At 49.0% G+C, this 22029-nt stretch overlaps 1 protein-coding gene across 14 annotated transcripts in view; it reads left to right on the top strand.

The window, feature by feature from the left end:
- KSR2 (kinase suppressor of ras 2) overlaps nt 1-15710 on the top strand; it is a 442470-nt gene extending 426760 nt beyond the window's left edge. For 12 of the 14 annotated variants that reach the window (XM_049102042.1, XM_049102049.1, XM_049102048.1 and 9 more), the window contains 4 exons: nt 1757-1888; nt 6624-6753; nt 7785-7918; nt 13482-15710. In XM_049102042.1, the coding sequence (XP_048957999.1) occupies nt 1757-1888; nt 6624-6753; nt 7785-7918; nt 13482-13488 (403 nt within the window). In that variant the 3' untranslated portion in view covers nt 13489-15710. Of the gene's footprint in view, nt 1-1756; nt 1889-6623; nt 6754-7099; nt 7255-7784; nt 7923-13481 lie in introns of those variants that run through there. The other 2 variants (XR_007406266.1, XM_049102050.1) reach the window with 2 other exon arrangements.
- The last annotated feature ends 6319 nt before the right edge of the window (nt 15711-22029 follow it).

Raw genomic sequence — 22029 nt, 5'->3', positions numbered from 1 at the left:
CTAGCTGGGTTTCAAGTGCTCAGGGGTCATGTTGGCTAGTGGCCGCCATATTGGATGGCACAGACAGAGAACATTTCCATCATCGTGGAAAGTTCTATTGGATAGTGCTGCTCTAGAAGGTTTTCAGATAATCATCAGGGGAGCAGGGCATCACACCTGACATAGCTCAGAAGCCATCCTAGGAGAACTGTAGAATCTAGGCAGCCCCAGGTCCCCCACATTCAGGAGGCTCTGGACCATCACAATCTCACTCCTAATGGTTGGAGATATCTATCCCCCTCTCCCATAGCTGCCCCTTTTCCCTGAATTAACTGGCCCTTTCCTGGGAATCTTGAATCAGTGGGAACCTTATGGGAGATCTGCTCAGATTCCAGTTCCAGATGGAGAGCTCTGTACTTACAATAGTGAAAAAGGCAACCAGCGTCTTTCCTCTTCCAGGAATTTATCCTAAGGAATAATCATAGATGTAGGTGCAAATATATTCACAGTGGCTACCAAATGATGTTCTTCCCAGCATTGTTTATACTGATGAAAGAGGGAGGCCCATCAACTAGGGATTGGTTGTATACATTTTAACAGATACATGGGATTGGCATGATATGTGCCAATGATGCTGGCTGCCTTTAGGTTTCTAGAACACCCCAAACAGGGCTTGCCTTACACCTTTATCCTAACTTCCCCTTCTGCCTAGAATAATATCCTTCTCCTTGTTCATATGGCTTGGTCCTTTATGTCCCGTCAATCTTAGCTCACATTTTATCTAAAGTGAGTTCACTCTTATCTTTAACACATTCCCCTGTTTAAATTATTTTGTATAATGCTTATCTCTCTCTGTATTTTTCCTATTAATTTAATTCATTTGTCATCCCCTTCCCCTCCCAAAGCACAGACTCCAGGAGGGCAGAGACCTTGCAGTGTCCTTCACTGCTATGTTCATGGTGCTTAGGCATAGTAGATTCTCCAAAAATACAGTGAATCCTCATTGCTCATGGATTCCATATTTGTGAATTTGCCTACTCAAATCTATTTGCACCTCCAATATCAATGCAGCACCTTCTCAGTCATTCACAGGCAAGCATAGGGTGGTGAAAATTTGAATCACCTGATGTAAGTGTTCCCAGCTGAGGTCAGACAAGGGGATGCTCTGCATCTCATACAGTGATGACCAGGGGACAGGAATGGGAGGGGGCCATGCAGTACAGGGCAGGAAGTCCTGGCCTCGGGACCAGTTGGACAGAGTTTCGCAACTCTGGCAAATGGTCATGGGGCAGCCTCAGACACATTATATGACACTTTGAGCCTTGTTTTCTCTTCTGTAAAATAATGAAAATAGAATGTACTAGGATGAGTTGTTTTTAGGATTTAAGATTATGATTTATGTGAGGTGTGTGTGTGAATACATATTTCCTCTAGGAGCAATTTTCTTTATTTGCTAATTCACTATTTGCAGAGACTTTATAAAACACGACTACCATGAATAAGAAGGCTCAGCTGTATTGGTTGAATGAATATGCAGAAGGGGGTGCCTCAGAGGCAGAGGGACCCAATGAGGGTTTGAGTGTTGAGTGTGTCTCTCCAGATCAGTCTTCTCTGCCCCTTTCACTGGGTTTCAGCCTCAAGTACAAGGTCAGGCAGTGCCCATTGGGGGAGATACAAGAAAGCCAGCAAAGGGGGTCCAGAGACTTACGGTCACTGCTGGGGAATTAGTCCTCCCTGGGCTGTGAAATGGGGCTCACTCTGTGTTTTGCTTCTCTAGGAGGGAGGACAAGCTGCGCATCCAGAATGGCTGGCTGTGCCACCTGGCACCAGAGATCATCCGCCAGCTGTCTCCTGACACGGAAGAGGACAAGCTCCCCTTCTCCAAGCATTCAGATGTCTTTGCACTCGGGTAGGTGGCCCACACTGGCTGTGGAGAGCCCCAGCCCAGGTAGAGGGACATTGCCCAAGCCTTTCTTCCATACTTTTGGAAGAGATGGGGTACCCATCTGCTGGGGCCGAGGTGGTTACGTTTCTGGGTGAGATTGGGGGTATCCAAATGGAGTGTAATAGAAAGGGTGACCTTAGCAAGCCTTCATGCCTGGCTTCTAACTTGTTATGGACTTTAACAAGTTACTTGACCCATTCATTCATTTGGTTAAGCAATAACTATCTATGGAATGCCTACTGTTAACAGATTATCTAAAACTTAAGGGCTTGAAGCAATATTTATTATCTCAAGTTTCTGTAATCGGAATTTGGGGGGTGACTTAGCTGAATGGTTCTGAGCTGGTTCAGGATCACTCATGGGGTTGTCTGGGGCTGCGGTCTCGTCTGAAAGTTTGATGGGCTGAGGATCCACTTCCAAGGTGGCACACTCCCACGGCTATTGCCAGGAGGCCTTGGTTCCTTGCCATGAGGGCATTTTCATAGGCTGCTACAGTGACCTCATGATATGGTGCCTAGAAGCCGCATTGCCTTTATGAACTGGTCTCAGAAATTACAAATCCTCACTTCTAGCATATTCTGTGTGTTAGAAACAAGTCACTAAGTCAAGGGGAGGTTCTGAATGAAGCTGTAGATTTTGCAAGAAGGAATATCAAAGAATTGGTAGATCTATTTTTAAACCACCAAAGGCCGCTACTCTATCTTATCTAGTAGAAGACCAACAGGGAAACAGTCCGTTTTAGCAGAGGGTGATAAATGCTATGCTAAGGATAAACACAGGACTGTGAGAGTAGAGGAGGAACTAAATCCAGCCTGGGAGACCAGAGAGAACTTCTTGGAGAAGGTTACTCTTGAGCCTAAGTTAGAGGTTGAATATAAGTGGGCCAGATGAGGGTAGGGTGAGGTGTCTAGATAGAAGGAACATGTGAAGAGGCCTAAGGTAATAGAAAACAAATTGCCCACAATGGAGGAACATGTGGGGAGGGGGTGGGGGAAGGGGCAGAGGAAGGAGCTGAGAGATGGAAAATCAGGATAAAATGAGCTTGGGGTGGTGATATAAGAGACTAGAGAGGGAATCAGGGTCAATCCTACAGGGACTAAGAGGCTGAGTTGAGTTTTCACTTCATCTTCACAGCACTGGGGAGCCATTGATAGTTATTAAGCAGAGGAGTGATGTGATCATATTTTGAGTTTTAGAACAATCACTCTGCTGTTCAGAGAATGGAAAGGAAAAGGGCAAGATTGGAAGGCTGGGTGACCAATCCAGGGGGAGATGCTGAACATAAACATCTCCACTAAATCAGTGCCAGTGGGTTTGGAACCTGGGAATGGACATAAGCATTTAGGGGGTGGCTAGGATGGGGTTTGATGATGGGTTGAATGCAGGTGGTACCCAGATACCTACCTTAAGCAACTGAGTGGAAACTAGTGTCATTCCCAAGGTAGAGACCCTGGAGGGGATGCCTGGGCTATGCTAGGAAGGCAAGAAGAGCAGATTTGGACACAGTGAGTCTGGACTACCTTGGAGATGACCAATGGAACCAACCAGAAGGCAGCTGTATCTACACATCTAGAGTTTTGGGAAAGAGTTTAGGGCTTTTCAGTAAAGAGAGAGAAACTGTACCTGTAAGAGAGAATGGGATGTCTTTGCAAGTGTAGAGAAGAACAGGATGCAGCCCCAAGTTGTGGGACAGAGCACTCTGAGAAGGTACTTATGGGAAGACTTCTGGGCTCCCATTCTTCAAATAGCCATGCTAATCCTTGCCTTAGCCTGTCTACTGCGGTGGTTGCAAAGATTGGTGGCTGCAAACAGAGACGACGCTGGGGAAGCTGTTTGGGCAAGTTGCAGCCCTGCAGATGTGTGCAATTAGATTTAGCACCACAAGAGATGGTAGAGAAACTGTCTCCCATGGAAAAGTACCCCTACTGTGTCTTCTCTGTAAATCTTGGGGAGGAGGGGTGGAGGGGGTACATTTGCTGGCACATCAGGATTCTCAGCGTCTGTCATTTGGACCCCTTTAAGCATTGTCATTTGCCTTGATTAGTTGATGTCCAGAACTTTATCTAGTTAGATACTGTTATCTGAAATCAAACTACAATAATTAAGTTGGTATATTTTCATATAAATTTAGCAAAAGAAAAAAGAATGTAATTAACAAATGTACCAAAGTAAGTAATCGGTTTTCCACTGGAGTTTTAATCTTTAGCAATTTATTTTTTTTCTTAGTGTGAGTTTCTCTTGGAAGTTGGGTTTGAAAGGAAGTTTTAATGAGGCTTTTATTCCTGACACTGCTGAATTCCGAGGGACCTGGCACTCTTGGTTTCCTGCCAATTAGGTGCATCTTGTTGCTTGGGAACATCATGCTCAGACATGGTTTAGAACAAAACTGGACTTTTAAAAGCATATTGAGCTCCGTGTTAAGGTTTTTGTGGGTGCTGTCTCCTGGAATCTTCACAGGCATCTTTTGTGGCAGGTACCATTGCTGTTTCTCCAAATGACAGGTGAGGAAACAGGCTCAGTGACTTGCCTTATGGTATTCGGAGGTAGATCTGGGAGTCACTCTTGGGACATCCTACCTCCAGAGTTGGAGCATTTGGCATCAGACCTTCAGAGTCATTTCACCACAAAAAACCCCTATTGTCCTCAACCGTAATTAAACATAATAAACCCACTCTGAGGATTAAATGCAAAAACACCTATAAAGCCCTTGCACCAAAGCTCCTGCTGGGCTCCCTTCCCCCTCCCCCGTGAGCCCTTGCCTTTCTGTGCCTCCTTCCCCAGGCCCCAAACATCAGCTATAGGGTTCTCTCCCGTTCCCCTAAATCCTTCACTGCCCAATTATAAAGGACTCTGGAATAGGATGGAGTGTGGGTTTCTTGTAGCATAATGGCCAGTGGTGCAATTCTGCAGTCAGAACAACTGGATTCAGCTTCTGGCTGTATCTCTCATTTGCTGTGTGACCCTGGGTAAGATATATAACTTTCTAGAGCCTCAGTTTCCTCTTCTGTAAAATGGGGATGATGATCGTGCCTCCTGTTTGAAAATGTAGGTCTTATTTTTATTCAGGTATGATGATAGGCAATAGATCAGGAGGCAAGAGTCATTGGAAAGATGATTTGTTGTTTGTGGTTTCCAAAAGGAGGGGCACATCATACCACACAGGGAAGCACCAGCGTCAAGAGGCAGAGGGAGTGGGAAGAAAATGCAGGCAAGAGCCTTTAATGTAGTTTACTTGGGAGGAACTGATGAGGCAGGGTAAGCAGGCTAAGATTGGCTAGTTTGACTAATTTGTGTGTGTGGGGGAGTTGTCCTGAGTGGAAGCCTGCTGGAGGTGGGGGTAGGGTTTTGGATTGCTTAGTTTGCATTATGAAGTGCAAACTCACAGGAGAGTCCTTTACTATCTCTAGGAATAGGCTGGCCCCAGAGAGAAAGGCAATCCCTCCAGGGTCAGGGAGGCCCCCAGATGTCAAATCATCAAAATAAGAAGGCCTGCTTCATATAGCTCCCCCATAATCATAATAAATGCAAAGGGCTTCGAGCACCTACCGCAGAGTAAAAACTCAGTAAGTGTTACTGATTATTACAATGACAACAGCCATCATCTAGCGCCTTAATGTGACAGCTTCCTGACCATCTAACTCAACACTTCAATACCTGAGCATCACCACTCCTCAACCCAGAGGGATGACGGTGGCAGGGGAGAGAATATGCTGAGAAGGGGGACCCTAGAAATAGCTGGTTTGACAGAGTCCTCTGATCAGTAAAGATAACAGAGCACTTCATGTTCTTTAAAGCAAATTTGCATAAATTATCTTAGATTAGAGGAAAGATCATTTCCTAGGATTGTTTCAGATATTTCCTGAGTTGGGGAATTTTGTTCCCAGTGAGCTGAGACCTCGTCCCATGGTACAGCTCAGCAGTTCCCCAGCATCCTGTGAGCACTGCATGGCATCTGCCAAGGCCCTCACTGTCACCCACAGCCCCAGCACTTTTTTCCCTACTATTCCATGGGATGGTTTATATTTAGAAAACAAAACTATAAAAAAAATCCTATGCAGTCACCCAAGTTAGCCATTGTTAATATTTTGCTGTCCCTTTATTCTCTTGCCCATGCATATATGATTTTTAAGAGTAAGTATCACCTTATATACAGTCTTGTGTCCTGCTTTTTTCACTTAAAATTACATATTAAACATTTTTTCATGTCGCAAAATTTCATTGAAATGTTTCAATAATAATATCATATTCCATTTTGTTTTATGAATTTACCATAATATATACAACCTATTCCTTCTGTTGAAGAATAGTTTCATTTCTCCTTGTTTTGGTGTTATATATAATGCTGTAGAGAATATTCTTATAAGTGGTTTTTGTATCTCTAAGTATTTCCTTACAGTGGTTTCCTAGAATTACAAGTCTAGGGTCAGAAATCCTAGCTTCATTCTATTAAACTTTCCGGTTCTAGGTTTGACTCATTTTAATTCAGGTACCAGGGAAGGTATCCTGGAGTAACCATGACCTCTAAGACATCAAAAAAAGATTTAGGCACATCCCAGCTAGCAAAACACCAGGCCCATGAGGAAGAAACTAGAGAGTGAAGGGGTTAGCCAGGGGTCTGGCTCAGTGTGTGTGGGTGAGGGGATACAGGGTTGGAAGTGACACAGCACATCAACTCCTCTTTAACAACATCTGCCAACAGCACAATTTGGTATGAACTCCATGCCAGGGAGTGGCCTTTCAAGACCCAACCAGCAGAGGCAATAATCTGGCAAATGGGCACAGGCATGAAACCCAACCTCAGCCAGATCGGCATGGGAAAAGAAATCTCGGTAAGTCCTGGGACAGTGCCAGTTCTGGGGGACAAGGAAAAAGGTAGACACAGTTCTGGGCCTTCTTTCTCCTGTGTGTTAAGGCTATGAATGCTTCCCCAGAGGGTGGTACAAAAGCTTGCCCATAGCCTTGTCAGATAGTGATTTGGAGTTTAGGAGGTGAAGTTTCTGAACTGTGCCTGCAATTCAGGTTTGCGCCTCAAGGGTGCAGTAGCACTTGGCCAGATATTCCCTAGCAATGGTTGGTGCATCAAGTAGAAACAATGAATCCCTTTTTCTGTTACTTTTAAAAGATATTCACTAAAATATTACATATACTAATGATTCTAATTTCATTTGCATCTAGATAAAAACATTTTTAAGGCATACTCCAACTCAGAACAAGATATACACAAACAGAGAAGCCTGAGAATAAATTAATAATCACCCTCTAAAACACAGCAGGAAGAGTGCTGTCTTTTGATCAGAAGACAGATAAGTCAGGGAAGGAGTTATTATCTGGTATGTTTTCAAGCATTACCTGTGTCTAGGTTTCCTTTCTCGAGTGAGGTGATTATTAAAAGTAACTTTCCACTCTTTGACTTTGAAGAGCATTTGTGATATTGAGATGTGGATAGAGACCTCAGGATTTACTTTCCTTCCTCCCTTTGAGAAAAAAAAATGGCCAAAGAGCTCCTTGGGGAGCATTACTGATATCTGTGTATCCTAGACCTTCTAGAATAGGACATACCTAGTTTGCTATATGGGCTCATGAGTTGAATGCATGGAAGGATAGATGAATGGATGGAAAGAAAAAAGAAGATAGAAAGACAAGGATGAATGCATGAATTGAGATGATTCGATGGATGGATGGATGGATGGATAAAAGATAAGGATGAATGCATGATTGGGATGGTTGGATAGATGGATGGATGATAGAGGAATATGCAAGTGGGGCAAATGGATAGACAAATGGACAGACCCAATGATGCACCAGAGAGTATCAAGACATCACCATTTATGTTAAATTACCACTTTTTGACTTCTTTTAGGACATTCTTCTCTTTTGCTGGGCCTTTGAACAAGAAGAAAGACCTACATTCACTAAGCTCATGGACATGCTGGAGAAACTGCCAAAGCGAAACCGCCGCCTTTCTCACCCTGGACATTTCTGGAAGTCTGCAGAGTAGGTGTTCTCCTTTAGTCTCTCTCCCTGCTGCCTTTGCTGCCTTTCTTGCTCCCCTCCCCAACATCTCTGTCAGCCATCTCCTTTCCATCCACCTACCTCCCTCCCCCTGCCACCACCCTCCCTTACCAGGTTTCTGTCCAGGGGACTCTGCTCTGGGATTTGGGTCCTAGAGTCTACCATCTGTCCTTGGTCCCTGCTGCTACCATGGCTACCTCCTTGCCTATCCCTTCCTAATGAAGGTTAATTCCTTCATCACGTGAGTCTAAACATCAGGTGCAAGGTGATGCCCTGAACCAAGCAGTATATGCCTTCAGGAGGCCTGGCTTGCAGGAAATCTTCCCCCTGGGCCAGCAGCCTCTCCCCATCATGGCATCTCGCAGCTTCCAGAACTCTCTGTCGCATGACCAGGGAAGGGAAGGTTCTCAGCTTCTCCTTGCTGTGTCTCTCTGGCTTTCTCATTGGAGGTGCTGTGCCCCTCCCCATCCTTGTTCTTGGACAGAGATCAGTGGTTCTGCATGAGGTAATGTGTGGGGCGTCTCTCTGGGAGCCTCCCTCCTAGGCCTAGCCTCAGTGGTTTCTCCAGAAGGTGAGAGCCAGACTAGCCCAGATGAGGCTGCTGAGAGGTCCCTGCTACCCGCTGCCCTGCTGTTCCAGGCACATGTGGTTGTGTACACTCACAGACACAGCCAGGTGTACACACACACATACAAACACATACACACAGACACAGAAACTTAAGCTAAAAACATACCTCTATGCAAATGTACACACAAGAGCACTCAGATGTACGTGTGCACCGCACAAGAACGTTATAGGAACACACACCACTATACCCAAGCCCACACGTGCAGGTGGACTCAGATGTACATGCACACACTTTGCCTGACACATGCACGCACACACCTGCTCTTCACCACTACAAGCCTTTACACAGGCACGCAGATGTAGGTCCATGCTTGTGCAAACCCTCAGCTATGTGTGCAGGCACACCAGAGTAGTTGTCAGCATCTCACCACAGGACCCAGGAGGCCCTCAGCTGCCCCTCACCCCACCATTTGGGGTTGCTGAGCCAGGGAGGGCAGGATCTCTTCCTTAGAGCTTAGACTTCCCGGGTCAGACAGACATGGTTTGGAACCTCCGCTCCACCACTTCATAGCTGTGTGGCCTTGGGCAGGTTACCTGGCCTCTCTGAGCTGCAGTGTCAGCCTCCAAAGAAGGAAGGTGGTCATCGGCTCTAGCAGGAGGGCTGTGAGGGTGCCGTCAGGTCATGCACTAGGGCGCCTGGTACAGTGTTACCCCCGTGGCAGGTGTTTTGTGTCCTTGAGCAACCTTTGTCTGCCGAGAGGGAGGACAAGCTGTGTTCTGCTGGCCTTCCAGAACTGAGAATGGGTTGAATGTGAAAATGGAAGGAGGGAGGCTCTAACAAGGGGGGACTCTCTCCAGCTAACGGAGTGCAGGCAAGGTGGCCCATGAGTGTCAGAGCTCTGGGCAGGGTACCCAGTGTTACAAAACCTGAGTGTCATTTGGGCCATCACTCAGTGGCCTCTACTTTCCCCAGGGATCAAGGAGGAGAGGGCAGGAGTTAACAGAGGGTCTTAAAGCCCCTTGGTTGGAGGGAGAGCAGGGCACCTTCTCTTCTATATTTTTCTGTGCAGATGGGCTGAGGCACAGGGAACTGGAGACCCTGTGGTCCGGCGGAATGGGAGTGAAATTTCCTATCCACTCACTTTTTTCCTCCATCTGTGTGTAATGAATACCTGTCCTGTGCCAGTCTCGGTTCCTGGAGTGCAAATGCAGTGGTGACTCAAGTCAATCAGGTCCCTGAGCTCATAGGGCTCACATTCCAGAGCTGGTGCAATGAGCAGATAAACCTGTTTTAAAGGGGTCACCATTTCAGATGAAGTCGTATTGAAAAGATAATGAAACAAGTCGGTGATAGTGATGACTGGGAGCTTTGGGTAGAAGGGACGGGTCCGGGAACGGCCCTCGGAGGAGGGCATGTTAAAATGAAGCCCTTGAGAGGAAGCCAGCCCTCCAGGTGGGAGTGAGCATACAGAAGTGGCACAAGAGGTAGGAAGTGGGTGTGACCAGGCCATGGAGACCAGGAGGGAGACATGGCAGGTGAGATCGCACAGGGGGCCAGAGGCCAGGTCGGCATGGTGGGAGTTAGGGTTTGTTCAGAGGATGACAGAGCATCACAGAAGTTTTTTCAGAACCAGAAGGCTCCCAGGAGGCCACATGGTCCCACACCTGCTCCTCCCAGGGTCATCCACGGTGTGAAGGTCATGGGGGGTGTGGAGGGCTTTTCCTTTGTGGACTAGCTGGCGGTGGGCTTGAGGGTACAGAGAGCTGAGGGCAGCTCCCACGTCTGTCCCTACCCACTTTGTCACGTGGGGCCCTCTGTTTATTGCCTGGCACAGCTATTTTGTTGGCCACACCATAACCCCTCCCTCGGGGAGAGGGAATATGAAAAGACACTATGAACAGAAGGAGGGAACAGAAGTCCTCTTTGTTTCTCGGTTTCAAAGTAGAAGAGTCCTGGGGATTACCTGTCTGGTGGATACCCTATGCCTGCCCCTGTGGCCGACATGGTGGATCTCCCATGGCACATCCACCATCACGCAGCCCTCTTGCTAGCCACCACTGGTAACTCAGAATCAGTGCACGGAATGCCTCCATTGGCCCTTCCAGACTGACCCAACCTCCTTTTACATATGGAGGAACTATGGCCCAGAGACATTCAGAAACTCAACTGCATCTACAGGGGGTGTTGTTGACAAAGCTGGGAACACAGGTGAGGCTCAACTCCCTCACCTGAAATTTTCTCTCCCTACATCAGCCCCTAGGGTTCCCTTGGTCACACTCACCTGGCTTTGAGATGGCTACTCTGGTGTTGTGCTCAATGTTGGAGTTCTCTCAGAAGTCAGCAGGCAGAGGGCTTAGCTACACTCAGCCCAGGACCTGGGTCCTATCTAGGCCTTTGTAATCTGTGGAGGAGACCAACCAGGAGGTCTCAGCTGCAGCCACCATGTTGCAAGGACAGGAGTGGCAAACTCCAAACTTACCTCTGGGGTCTTGGGTATACCCTTCTAGTGGGTCACACTTGAGGAGCTGGGGTTTCCAGAATCCCAAGTATGCCTTAGCACATGGTAAACTGGAGGCAGGCGTGGGGCAAGCTTGCATTCCAGAGCAGTGCATCTTGAAATTTAATATACACCCCAAACATCTAGGGAACTGCAGATTCCCATTGTATATGTCTGGGGTGGGGCCCAAGATCTAGCATTTTCAAGCCCCAAGGCAATGCTGGTGCTGCTGGTCCACATCACCCTCTGAGTAGCGAGGGTCCAGACCTATGCTGCCCAATAGTGGCCACTCTCCACGTGTGGTTCTTGAACACTCAAAATGCAGTGAGATGAGATGTCCTGTGAGTATAAAATCCACCCAAGATTTTGAAGATGTAGGATAAAAAAAAAAAAAAGAACATAAAGTAATTTGTCCCATTACATAGGACAGTGATATGTTGAAATTCTGGTGTTTAGGGTGTATTGTGTTAAATAAAATATCCTATTAAAAAAAAAATAATAATAATAAAAAATAAAATATCCTATTAAGTTTACCTTTTTAAAACCCTTTTAATATATGACTAGAAAATTTACGACTTCCATGGCATTTCTTTTTTAAAAAAATAGCCTTGTTGAGTTATTAGTTTACATATCTTTTAATCCTCCTGCTTAAAACATACAACTCAAAGGGCTTGGGCATATTATTGTTTTTTAAAATTGTGGTAGAGGGGTGCCTGGGTGGCTCAGTTGGTTAAGTGTCCAACTCTTGATCTCAGTTCAGGTCTTGATCTCAGGGTCATGAATTAAAGCCCCATTTTGGGCTTCACGTTGGGCATGGAGCCTACTTAGAAAAAATTGTGGTAGAACATATATAACATATAATTTGCCACTTTAGCCACTTTTAAGTACACAATTTGGTGGCATTGATCACATTCACAGTGTCGTGCAACCACCACCACCATTTCCAAAACCTTTCGTCCCCTCTGAACAGAAACTGTACATACCCGCTAAGCAGTAACGCCCAGTCCCTCCTCCTTCCAGCCCCCCACGGAACCTCTCACCTACATCCTGCCCTTGTGAACTTGCCTATTCTAAATATTTCATAGTGGAGAATCCTACAGTATTTGTCCTTTTTGTGTCTGGGGTCTTCGCTTAGTGTGTCTGCAAGGTTCATCCACATGGCATGTATGAGAACCTTACTCCTTTTCACCACTAATATTCCATCGTATGTACGTACCATGTTTTGCTTGTCCTTCCATCCGTTGGTGGACACTTGGTTTGTTTGCACTCGGGCTGCTGTGAATAATGCTGCAGTAACAGTGGTGTACAAGTACCGGTTGGAGTCCCTGCTTCCAGTTCTTTTAAATAGCGCTGTATGTCCACTGCACGTCCTTGGTCTAGATCATTACCACAACCACCAGCATGATCACCATCATCTGGGTACCACTTATTAAACATGTGTAACAGGCACTCTGTCAAGCATTCCATCTGCATTGTCTTGCTGACTCCTCAGAGCTCCTCCTAAAAGCCAGGCACTGTTACTATTTTACTTAGAAGAAAACCAAAGCACAGAGAGGCTAAGTACCTTCCTAGAGGTCACACAGCTAAGGGATCAGGCCTTGGAACCCACGTTGGTCTGGGTTCAAGATCATGCTAAATCCATGATCTTGACGCCTCTACTCTGTTGTCTTCTGTACAAAGATTACCTGTGTACCTTCAGAATTCTTTCCAGAACCATGCTGGGAGAGTGGGCATGAACATCTGCCATGGATGCCCAGATCCCAGCTCAACAGTGGGTGGCAAAGCCTCTGCTCCTAGCAGGAGTGTACAGTGTGGATCCCGGTCTCACCTCCTCTTCTTGTATTTCTAGTCCTTATCTAGCATGCTCAGCTGCAACACGTGGCCTCAGCCCAGCCCACCTGCTAGCAACCATCCCTAGCCTAGAGCCTACCTGCTCAAATGGGAAGAGTTCTAGGTTCAAATCCAGACCTTGCTGCTTCCTGGCTGTGCACCCTTGGGCAAAACACTTAACCTCTCGAGCTTCCATTGTCTCATATGTAGAAAGGGTGCCTATCTCACAGGCTGCTCTCAGGTTTATATGAGATCGGGTACATGTGGCACTTGCACAGAGCCTAGTATATAGTAGGACCTCAGTATAAATGGGTATCCCTTCCACTTTTTCTTTTTTTGTTTTATTTTTTTAAGATTTAATTTATTTATTCATGAGAGACACAGAGAGAGAGGCAGAGACACAGGCAGAGGGAGAAGCAGGCTCCATGCAGGGAGCCTGACGTGGGACTCGATCCCGGGTCTCCAGGATCAGGCCCTGGGCTGAAGGTGGCATTAAACCACTGAGCCAGCCGCCCTCCACCTTTTCTTATAGAGGACAGGAGCAGCTCATCTCAAACCTCCTAGGCCACCAAGAGGGTTCTCATTGACCAAAGATGCCATTGCTGTATCCAGTGACCTCTTGCCCCTCTTTTCTCTCCCCACTCCAGGCTGTGACCATTGGACAAACGGACAGCACTCAGCTGCCTCAGCCCCCGAGCCACCTCTCCTTCCCTGCTCTGCCCTCTGCCAGCTCAGGAGACCAGAGGCTCACCATCAGAGGGTACCGACCCCGGCCGGCCTGGGAGCACTGCACGACCCCGCTCGGCAGCTTCCCCACGCCCCAGACCCGTGCCCTTTTGCCTGGGCAGGGTTGGGGACCCCTGAGCTAGGACTTACCGAGACCAGCCAGGGAGACGCGGGATTGATCCATGAGGTCCAGGGGCGGTGTAGAGAAGAGACCTGGAGGCTGCACGTAGAGCCCCTGGGCCACGGAGATGAGGGCAGGAGGCCCACGTGGGCAGGCTTGCAGGACCGGTCTGTGCGTGCCTACATGTGTGTGTCTGTGCGCGACATCGTCTGCTCTCTATCCCCCTTGACAAGCAAGAGCCAGGCTGCTCCAGTCCTGGAGTTCCCCTCGGCTGACTCGGTCCCTGGGTGGCGGGTTCCAGCTGTGCTCTGGAAAGATGGGGTGGGTGGGGAGCTGAGCTCTGACTTCATGGAGGCCACGGGGCCAAGACCTAGGTCGGAGGGGGGCTCAGCTGTTCCTTTGTAAACCTCTGCTCTCAGAAGTCCCCACCCAATCCTGTCATGGTCTGTGGTCCCTTTGCACATAGCTCCAAAGTGCACAAAACAGTCTTGCATGTCTTTGAATTCTGGGTCTCTCTGGGGTATGGTTCCCCATTTCTGCCACCTTCTCCTGTTCTGTAAGAGCACCGTCCCTTTTGGCTTCACTGCCCCCATGCTCCCCTGCCGTTCGAAAAGCACAGTGGCTTCCTGGCCAAGATGACTTCTGGGGGCTCCTTGCAGCTCACCTTCATCCTTGACACCCCCTGAAGTCTGGGCCATGAGAACTGGGAGGTCTGGGAAGTTCTAGAATGTTCCTTTTTCCTCTTCCTGCTCTAGCATCGACACCAGCTAAGTTTGTCCACCACAGCGATGGATGCGGGTCCCTGATATACATGTGTTGGATTATATGGCATATGTGCGGCATCTTGTTTGCAAAGGACCCCCAGCTCCTTTCACCCTTAATAAGTCCTGTTGGGGAGGTGAGGAGGGAAGCTGTAGAGGTTCACGCTCTCAGCTCCAGCCTGGTATGGAGTCCTGGAGTGGCTTTCCTGGGAGAGGTCTGTCTGTGCTTGCTCAGTGCCCATGCCTTCCATCCCTCCCTCTTGCTCCCTCCTGGGCTGGTGGCTTTTCCCAGCCACCTTGGGACCAAGTGTTGTGCACAAAGGATCTAGGAAGCAGGTCGGGCATGCAGAGTAGTGCAGTGAGCCTCTGTCTTATGTTCTTATGTTCCATCCCATATGAGGGTATGTCTTATGTTCCCAAAGTCCATCTGACTTGGCTCCAAAAGGAAACCTGTCCCCCAGCAGGGCAGTAGCAGAGCAGCTGGGTAGTAGCCAGGATGCCCAGGGTCAGCCCACAGCATCTCTGTCCTCCCTGGGCATTGCCCAGGCTTGGTTTTCTTCTGGTCACCACCTTATCCTGACATCCATCCCCCTCCCAGAAAGGGGACCTAAGACTTCAGAAATCCTACCTGAGCTCAGACTCAACATCCCACCTGATGTAAGGGATGTGAGGAGGTCTTCCCCATGTTGGGTGATCCCCTGACGAATTCATGCTCTGGGGGCCAAGCCACTTCCAAACTGGGAAAAATGATGAGATAGTCATGCTTTTGGAGACTCTGTCCAGGGGATACTCATGAGCCTCCCAGAGGACCCTCCTGAATGGGCTCCCTACCTGCACAGGACCAGAGACTAAAGGCCCCTGCGAGGGCTGTTCCTAAGTGGATGTACCTCTTCTGGGGACTCCTATAACTGGGGCTCTTGACTCAACATTCGTGTATCTTGGAGTCAACAGTGGGTTTTTTACACACCTGCACAAATCCTGGCAAGCCCCCTTGCGGACCAACCCCGAACATGGGCACGGGCCTGCCTAGCTGCTTCCCAGAGGCCTGAAATCCAATCCTGCCTTCCCTTTAATCCAACCAGGACTTCTGGGGTCTGCGGACCGCAGCCTTTGTTGTGGACCGGGGTGCAGGAAATGGGGAAACGGAAGGAGCAGACAGGACACAGGTACCCTGAAGCCGAAATGCTCACCAGGATAGCAACTTGCTCCATCCTGCGGCTCCCATTTCCATAATTCACTGACATGGCAACCCAGAGCCTTTGGCAAGACACGGGGTGGTGGGGGGTGGGGGGTGGGGGCTGGGTGGGGTCTCCAAAGGCTGATTTTTCCATCTGTTCATGAACAACAGCTTAAGAGTGAGCACAAAGTCTGAAGGATCCAGGGGGATACCCCAGCCTTCCCCGCTTCCTAAGAGCTTCTCTGCTTTGCCAAACAGGGTTCCTTGAGTCTGTCCTTGGCCCGACGTCACCTGCTCTTGACTTCTCCCCCTTCCCCCACGTTCTTACTTTGCCCGCATCTCCCTTGTCCTCCACAGAGCCAGGCTTCCAGCCCCTTCCTACCACCCTCCTCCTGGAGACACCACCCTGAATTGTTTAGAGGGCAGTTTTAATTTGCAGACATTTCAATTCAGGAAGAACCAAACCTCTGCTTTCCCTGCTGACCTCAATCTTATTCATGAGTCAAGTACTGGGAGGAGGTCATATTCATTAATCTTTTGCGAGAGCAAAAAAAAGGGAGGTGTGTGTATTTTTACATAGTAATTGCCAGGTTCGCCTGTGACTCATTCTATAGAATCCACACACAAAGACTGTGTGTGTGCATGCTTGTCCCTGTCACAGCTGTGTGCAGGTGCCCCATGCCCTACAGCGAGTTGCTTATCCCCATGCCCTGCTCTGAGCAAACCCTTACATACACCAGTGCACCAGTCCACAGGATGAAGATGCCCTGGGAAGCCTTGACCTTGCCTTCTTTGAAGGGCATGTGGATTTGCCTACTGAATGCCACCCAACTTCCCAGGCCACGTATAACTCCTACCATGGGGCCCCCTTTCCAGGGGCACCCCCTTGGCCATATGTAGGGATATCCCCAGGCACGAAGCTGGAGACTCAAAGTCCTTACTTAATTCTGTTTTGTCCTTGTTTTCCTTTTCTGGTTAAAGGGAAAAACCTCATCTGGCCACAGAGCCCCCACGCCCACCTCCTTTCTGGATTCTTGGTGCATAGAAGCCCTGGGTTGATCTCTGATGACTAGACTTTTTTTTTTTTTTTTTAAGATTTTATTTATTCATGAGAGACACAGAGAGAGAGGCAGAGACATAGGCAGAGGGAGATGCAGGCTCTCCTGTGGGAGTCGGATGTGGGACTCAATGCCAGGACCCCAGAATCATGACCTGAGCCAAACGCAGACGCTTACTCACTGCCCCACCTAGGCGCCCCATGACTAGACTTTTGTATTCAGGGTCCCTGGTTCTGCCCCTTTCCCGCCCTGCCCCCACAGAATCAGACTTCATCGGCTCCCACAGTTTTTGCCTCCCCACCCCAATCCACTGCCAGTGGACTGTCGTCTGAGGAACACAAAGGAAATGGTACACCCTTGGCCCCAGCCCTATCCTTATCTTCAGAAATCTAGAACTGGGGTCCGCAAATGATGGCCCTGGGCCAAATCCAACCCACCAGATAGCTTTTACATTCTCTAGTTGGGGAAAATCCGGAAGAATATTTCCTAAGACATGAAAATGCGATAGAATTCAAGTGTCAATAAACAAAATTGCTATTGGCACACGACCACAAGCCATTCATTTACATATGAACCTCGGGGCTTGGTGTGGGGTTTTCGTGTGCTAGGGCGCCAGAGTGGACTACTTGTAGCAGAGACCGTGTGGCCCACTAAGCTAAGAACATTTCTAACCTTGCCTTTATGGAAGACTTTTCCAACCTCTGATCTTGGGGACTGTCTTACCGAAGAAGCAGCCAACTTGCATATGGCTCCCGAGGGAGGAACATAAGTCAGGCTGGGAGTTACAGGGGCAGAGGACTCGTTTCAGTGAGGGAAGAACTTTCTGACAGCTTGCTTCAAGATGCAGTGGGCCACCTGGGGAGGTAGGAAGCTCCCTGTCCTTGGGGATGGCTGCTTGGTGGGCATGACAAAGAGGGAGCACCAGCTTTGGGGGATGCAAGGACAGTTCTATATAAAACTGTACTAAGCTCAGGCTGGAAGACAAAAAATATCATAGATAGGAGACTTCAGCAGCAGAAAGGGATTTCTCACAGTTCGGGGGGCTGGAAGTTCAAGACCAGGGTGTCGGCAGGAATGGTTTCTGCTAAGCCCTCCCTCCTTGGCTTCTAGGTCAGCCCTGCCTCCTGCTATACACTCAATCCACGGGGTCTGTCTCTCTTATGGGCACTAGTCAGATTGGATGGGAGCTCATCTTCATGAGCTAATTTAATCTTAATTACCTCTCTGAAGGCCCTGTCTCCAATCCCAGTAATCATCTTGGCGGTTAGGGCTGCAACACAGGGATCTGGGGGGCTGGGGTGGGGTGTGTATTGTGGCCGGGGGCACAGTTCGGTTCCTTAACCAAGACCCTTGATATTCCTGAGACTGTGATTGTAGGGACCTTCTGGGCAACACTCCTATTCCTGCTGTTTGTTTCCACGCTGTTCTCAACCTTGAGTTCCCGGACTGGTCCTCCCTGTTCTCATCCCCCTCCAGCCTTCACTTCACCGTCCCCCGCGCCCCCAAGGACTGGTCTTATTTCAACTATTCCACCACCCAGGCCCCTCTTTTGTGTGTTTGTGGACCGGGGCCACTATAACAAAGTCCACAAGCTTGGCAGCTTTAAACGACTGGAATGGATTCTCACAGCTCTGGACGCTGGAAGCCTAAAATCAGGGTGTCAGCAGGGCTCCACTCTGATCCCCCACGTCCCCCATAAAGGAGTCCTTCCTTGGCCTCTTCCTCTTAACTTATGGTGGTTGGCTGGCCGTCTTTGGCAGCATTGGCATTCTTTGGCTGCAGGTGGATCTCTCCGCCCCTGATTCTATCACATGGCCTTCCTGCACGGCTGTCTTCACGGGGCCATCTTCATATAAGGACACTTCCCTACTCAAGTTTGGCCTTACCTTAATTAATTATATCTGCCATGACCCTGTATCCAAGTAAGGTCACATTCTGAGGGACTGGGGATTAGGACCTCAACATTTTTTTTTTTGGAGGGGACACGAGTCAACTCATAACATTCTCTAAGGAGCTTTTCTCTCCTGCCTTGACTGGTCACTGCGGTCCCTCCCCAGCAGACCTCCTGGGAGAATGGCCCCAGAGCCCCTGGGCCATGAGGGTCAGGACATTGATGTTGATCTTATCAAATTTGATGCCTTCATCACTGAGTCCAAAAGTGGTGAGGGTGAGGGTGGGTGGCGCGTCTGTGATGTGATGGTCACTTGACCGCTGAATGAATGTGCTTCAGCCCAGTCTGACATGGTTGATGGCATGACGTTTGCTTTTATTTGTGCTGCTCATGTTCAGCGGCAGAGGAACAGATCGTGGTGAGCTGTGCACCTACTGGTGTCCTTTTCTGGTTGTGCTTGTGAATGAGGAAGTTTGGAGCAGGCTCAGGAAATCCTCCCCCCAGGTCCCAGCCTCCCCTAACTGCCCCCACCACAGCCATCAGCTGCACACACCTGTAAGGGCAAAGTCCTGACCTCTAAGGGGAAGGAGAAGCAAAATGAGGTCTGGGCTTCAGAACATGGGGACCAGGGTCTTGAAGGTTCTTGTTCTCCCTGAGTCTCTCCATGTCATGCCACGTGGGCCACGTTCCTCTCTAGTCACTGCTCCTGACGATCAATTCAAATGACTGGTTCCTATCTTGAGGCCCTGCCAGCCATGCTGCTCTAAACAGCTGGGGCAGAGAGTTGGGGGAGGTTTTTATCCTGAGCTCCTCGACTTATCTATGTGCTACCACCTGGTATACTTCCTGGCACGTAGTAGGTGCTCAGTAAATGCTTACAGAATGCAGAGGGGGAGCAAGCACTAGCACAGGGGGCCAGATGCCCCTCCTTGCAGGGAAGGCAGAGGGACTCCACAGGCAGGGCCAGGCACTAATGGGATTCCCAGGCTCTGTGCTATGGGTCCCACATCACCCCACATGAACTTGCCAGGTTCTGTGGATGTGACTCATAAAGAGACCCGTTGGCAGGTGTCCCAGAGCATCTGAGCCCTGTGAGGCCAGAGTAGTAATCCATCTCTTACAGCCTCTGTTCACTGAGCACTTCCTATGTGCCAACACCACTGAATCCTCATGATGGGACAGTCCTGGGAAGGAGGAACCATTCTCCCCATTTCACAGGTGACAAAACTGTGGGAAACGCAAGCCAGCCTACTAAGAGGTAGGGCCAACATTTTAAATAGGAGTCTTTGAACCCATGCGTTTTGAGGAACCCACCACCGTTTGAGTGGTTTATGCCCCAATGCCCACTGGGATGTTACTGTACCAGCCTCTGTCGTCATGTGTAGCTTGTAACCAGGAGAGAGGGAGAGAAAACAGGAAGTGGTTGAAGGAGGGTACAGGAGAGGGTGCGGACCCTTGGAGGGGTTTGCACGGAAGCTCTCACTTGCATTCCCAGACTGACAGGCTGCCAGCAACGGCCTGGGTTTCCGGAAAGTGTGCGTCTAGGTTGGCAAAGCTGCTCCCAGGTCCCTCCAGCTCCCCTGCTTCAAGCAGCTTGCACCGTCAGCCCAGCCCTCTGCCTCTCTCATACTGGACTGGATGTTTAACTGTGATCCCCTGTCCCAAGAAACTCAGCAGTGAGGGCCCCTCTCTCTCAGGAGTGGGAAGGGCTCCTTCCTTCCTGCTCACTGGGACCACACAGCCTAATTCCAAGAATACGAAGGATCCATCTCCATGGGGTTGAGATGGCTGCTCTCCTTCTGTTGAGGACTGAGCTGGAGGAAATGAGATTTGCCTGGAGCTTGCCTGATCCAGGTTAGACCCAGTTTACCAAGCATGTTCCATAGACCTTTAATATCATAGCAGACTAGATAGAAATAATGTTGCATTATTAGAAGGGTCCAGGGACAAATATGCATTGGAAATGTTTAAGCAAACCAAGATTAAATTTATTTCTTGGTTGCAGGACTTAGGAGAGCATTGAAGCATACCACTGTGTGGTTAAAATATTTAAAAGGCTGACAGCAGGCTGCTCTTCCCAAGCTTTCCCAGGCTGATTTCTAAATCTACAACAAAGATTAATCTCTGTGAATTTTACTTGATATCTTGCACGGTACTTTGAGAGCAAAGGCCAGTGTGCTGGCCCCCAGAAAAGAGCAGCTAATCACCAGGATTTACAGACCACTTGCTAAAAGTTGGCCTCCCTGGGAGGCTGGCACTGTGAATGATGAACCTGGGCAGAGAGATGAGGTGGGGGATGGCCACTGGCCACCAGTGCTCTTGCTTTTCCATTCCATACTGGTCGGAAACCCTGAGCCCCAGAAAAGTTTGCTCCTGCCACCTCACACATGCTGTGCAGGCCTGCTGGTGGTGGACCCGACCACCTAGCCATGCATGTGGACAGTGTGGTTCCATGCACAAGGATGCCACGAACTAGAAAACTCTGGCTGATTGTGTCTTTCAGTGGAGGAGCCGAATCCGCTGCGTGTTGGTGACTGTCCCAACGTATCACAGCTTGGAGACCAATATGGAAATAATAGACATGTCCTGCCCTCGGGTGGGGGGGGGTCAGCTAGGTCATCACCAGAATTTTTTTTAAGATTATTTATTTATTTATTTATTCATAGACACAGAGGCGGGGGGGGGGGCAGAGACATAGGCAGAAGGGAGAAGCAGGCTCCATGCAGGGAGCCCAACGTGGGACTCGATCCCGAGTCTCCAGGATCATGCTCAGTGGGCTGAAGGCAGCGCTAAACCGCTAAGCCACCCGGGCTGCCCCATCACCAGAATTTTTATCTCAACTAGGTTATTGGGATGAATATCTAGAAGATCTAATCCAAGGAGGGCAAATCTGTGCCATTTCTGCCACCGCTGCCCTATCCTGTACACTTGGCAGACATCGCTAATCAATCACAGCACGCCTTTCTGCTGGGCCCAGATGCAGTCTCGGGGCATCAGAGTTGCCACTTGATGGGGGCACAGGTAACCATCCCTGATTCATCACACCCCTCCTTTCAGAGAAGAAAGAACTCCGGCCCAGTGGGGAAGGTAAACTCTCCCAAGTTAGATTCCTTTCTTAGAGGCAGAGGTGGGTTTAGTCCTAAGGCCTTGGAAGCTTCCAAAAACCCAGTCATTTGAAGTCTTGGCTGTAGCTGGTGATTGTCTATAAGGCCCTTGCAGAGGTTTCCTTTTCAGGCAGGAAATTTAGAAAATGCAGAAAGATTCTGTTCTTAAGACCCAGGGTATGAGCCTGTTTGGTAATCTGCCTGCTTGGAGAAACACCATCCATCTTCCAAGGAACGGCTTCTCCTCGAGGCCAGAATGCTACCACCAACCACGTAACAGCTGGGCTGGAAGGCCCCGGGACCTTCAGGAAATATAGTGTGTGTGTGCATATGGTACTAGGCCGGGAAGCAGGAAGG

The sequence above is a fragment of the Canis lupus genome, chromosome 26, assembly GCF_003254725.2.
Source record: "Canis lupus dingo isolate Sandy chromosome 26, ASM325472v2, whole genome shotgun sequence".
In the NCBI taxonomy this organism is placed as follows: domain Eukaryota; kingdom Metazoa; phylum Chordata; class Mammalia; order Carnivora; family Canidae; genus Canis; species Canis lupus.
The sequence above is the reverse complement of the archived record's forward strand: the minus strand, read 5'-3'. Positions and strand labels throughout refer to the sequence as shown.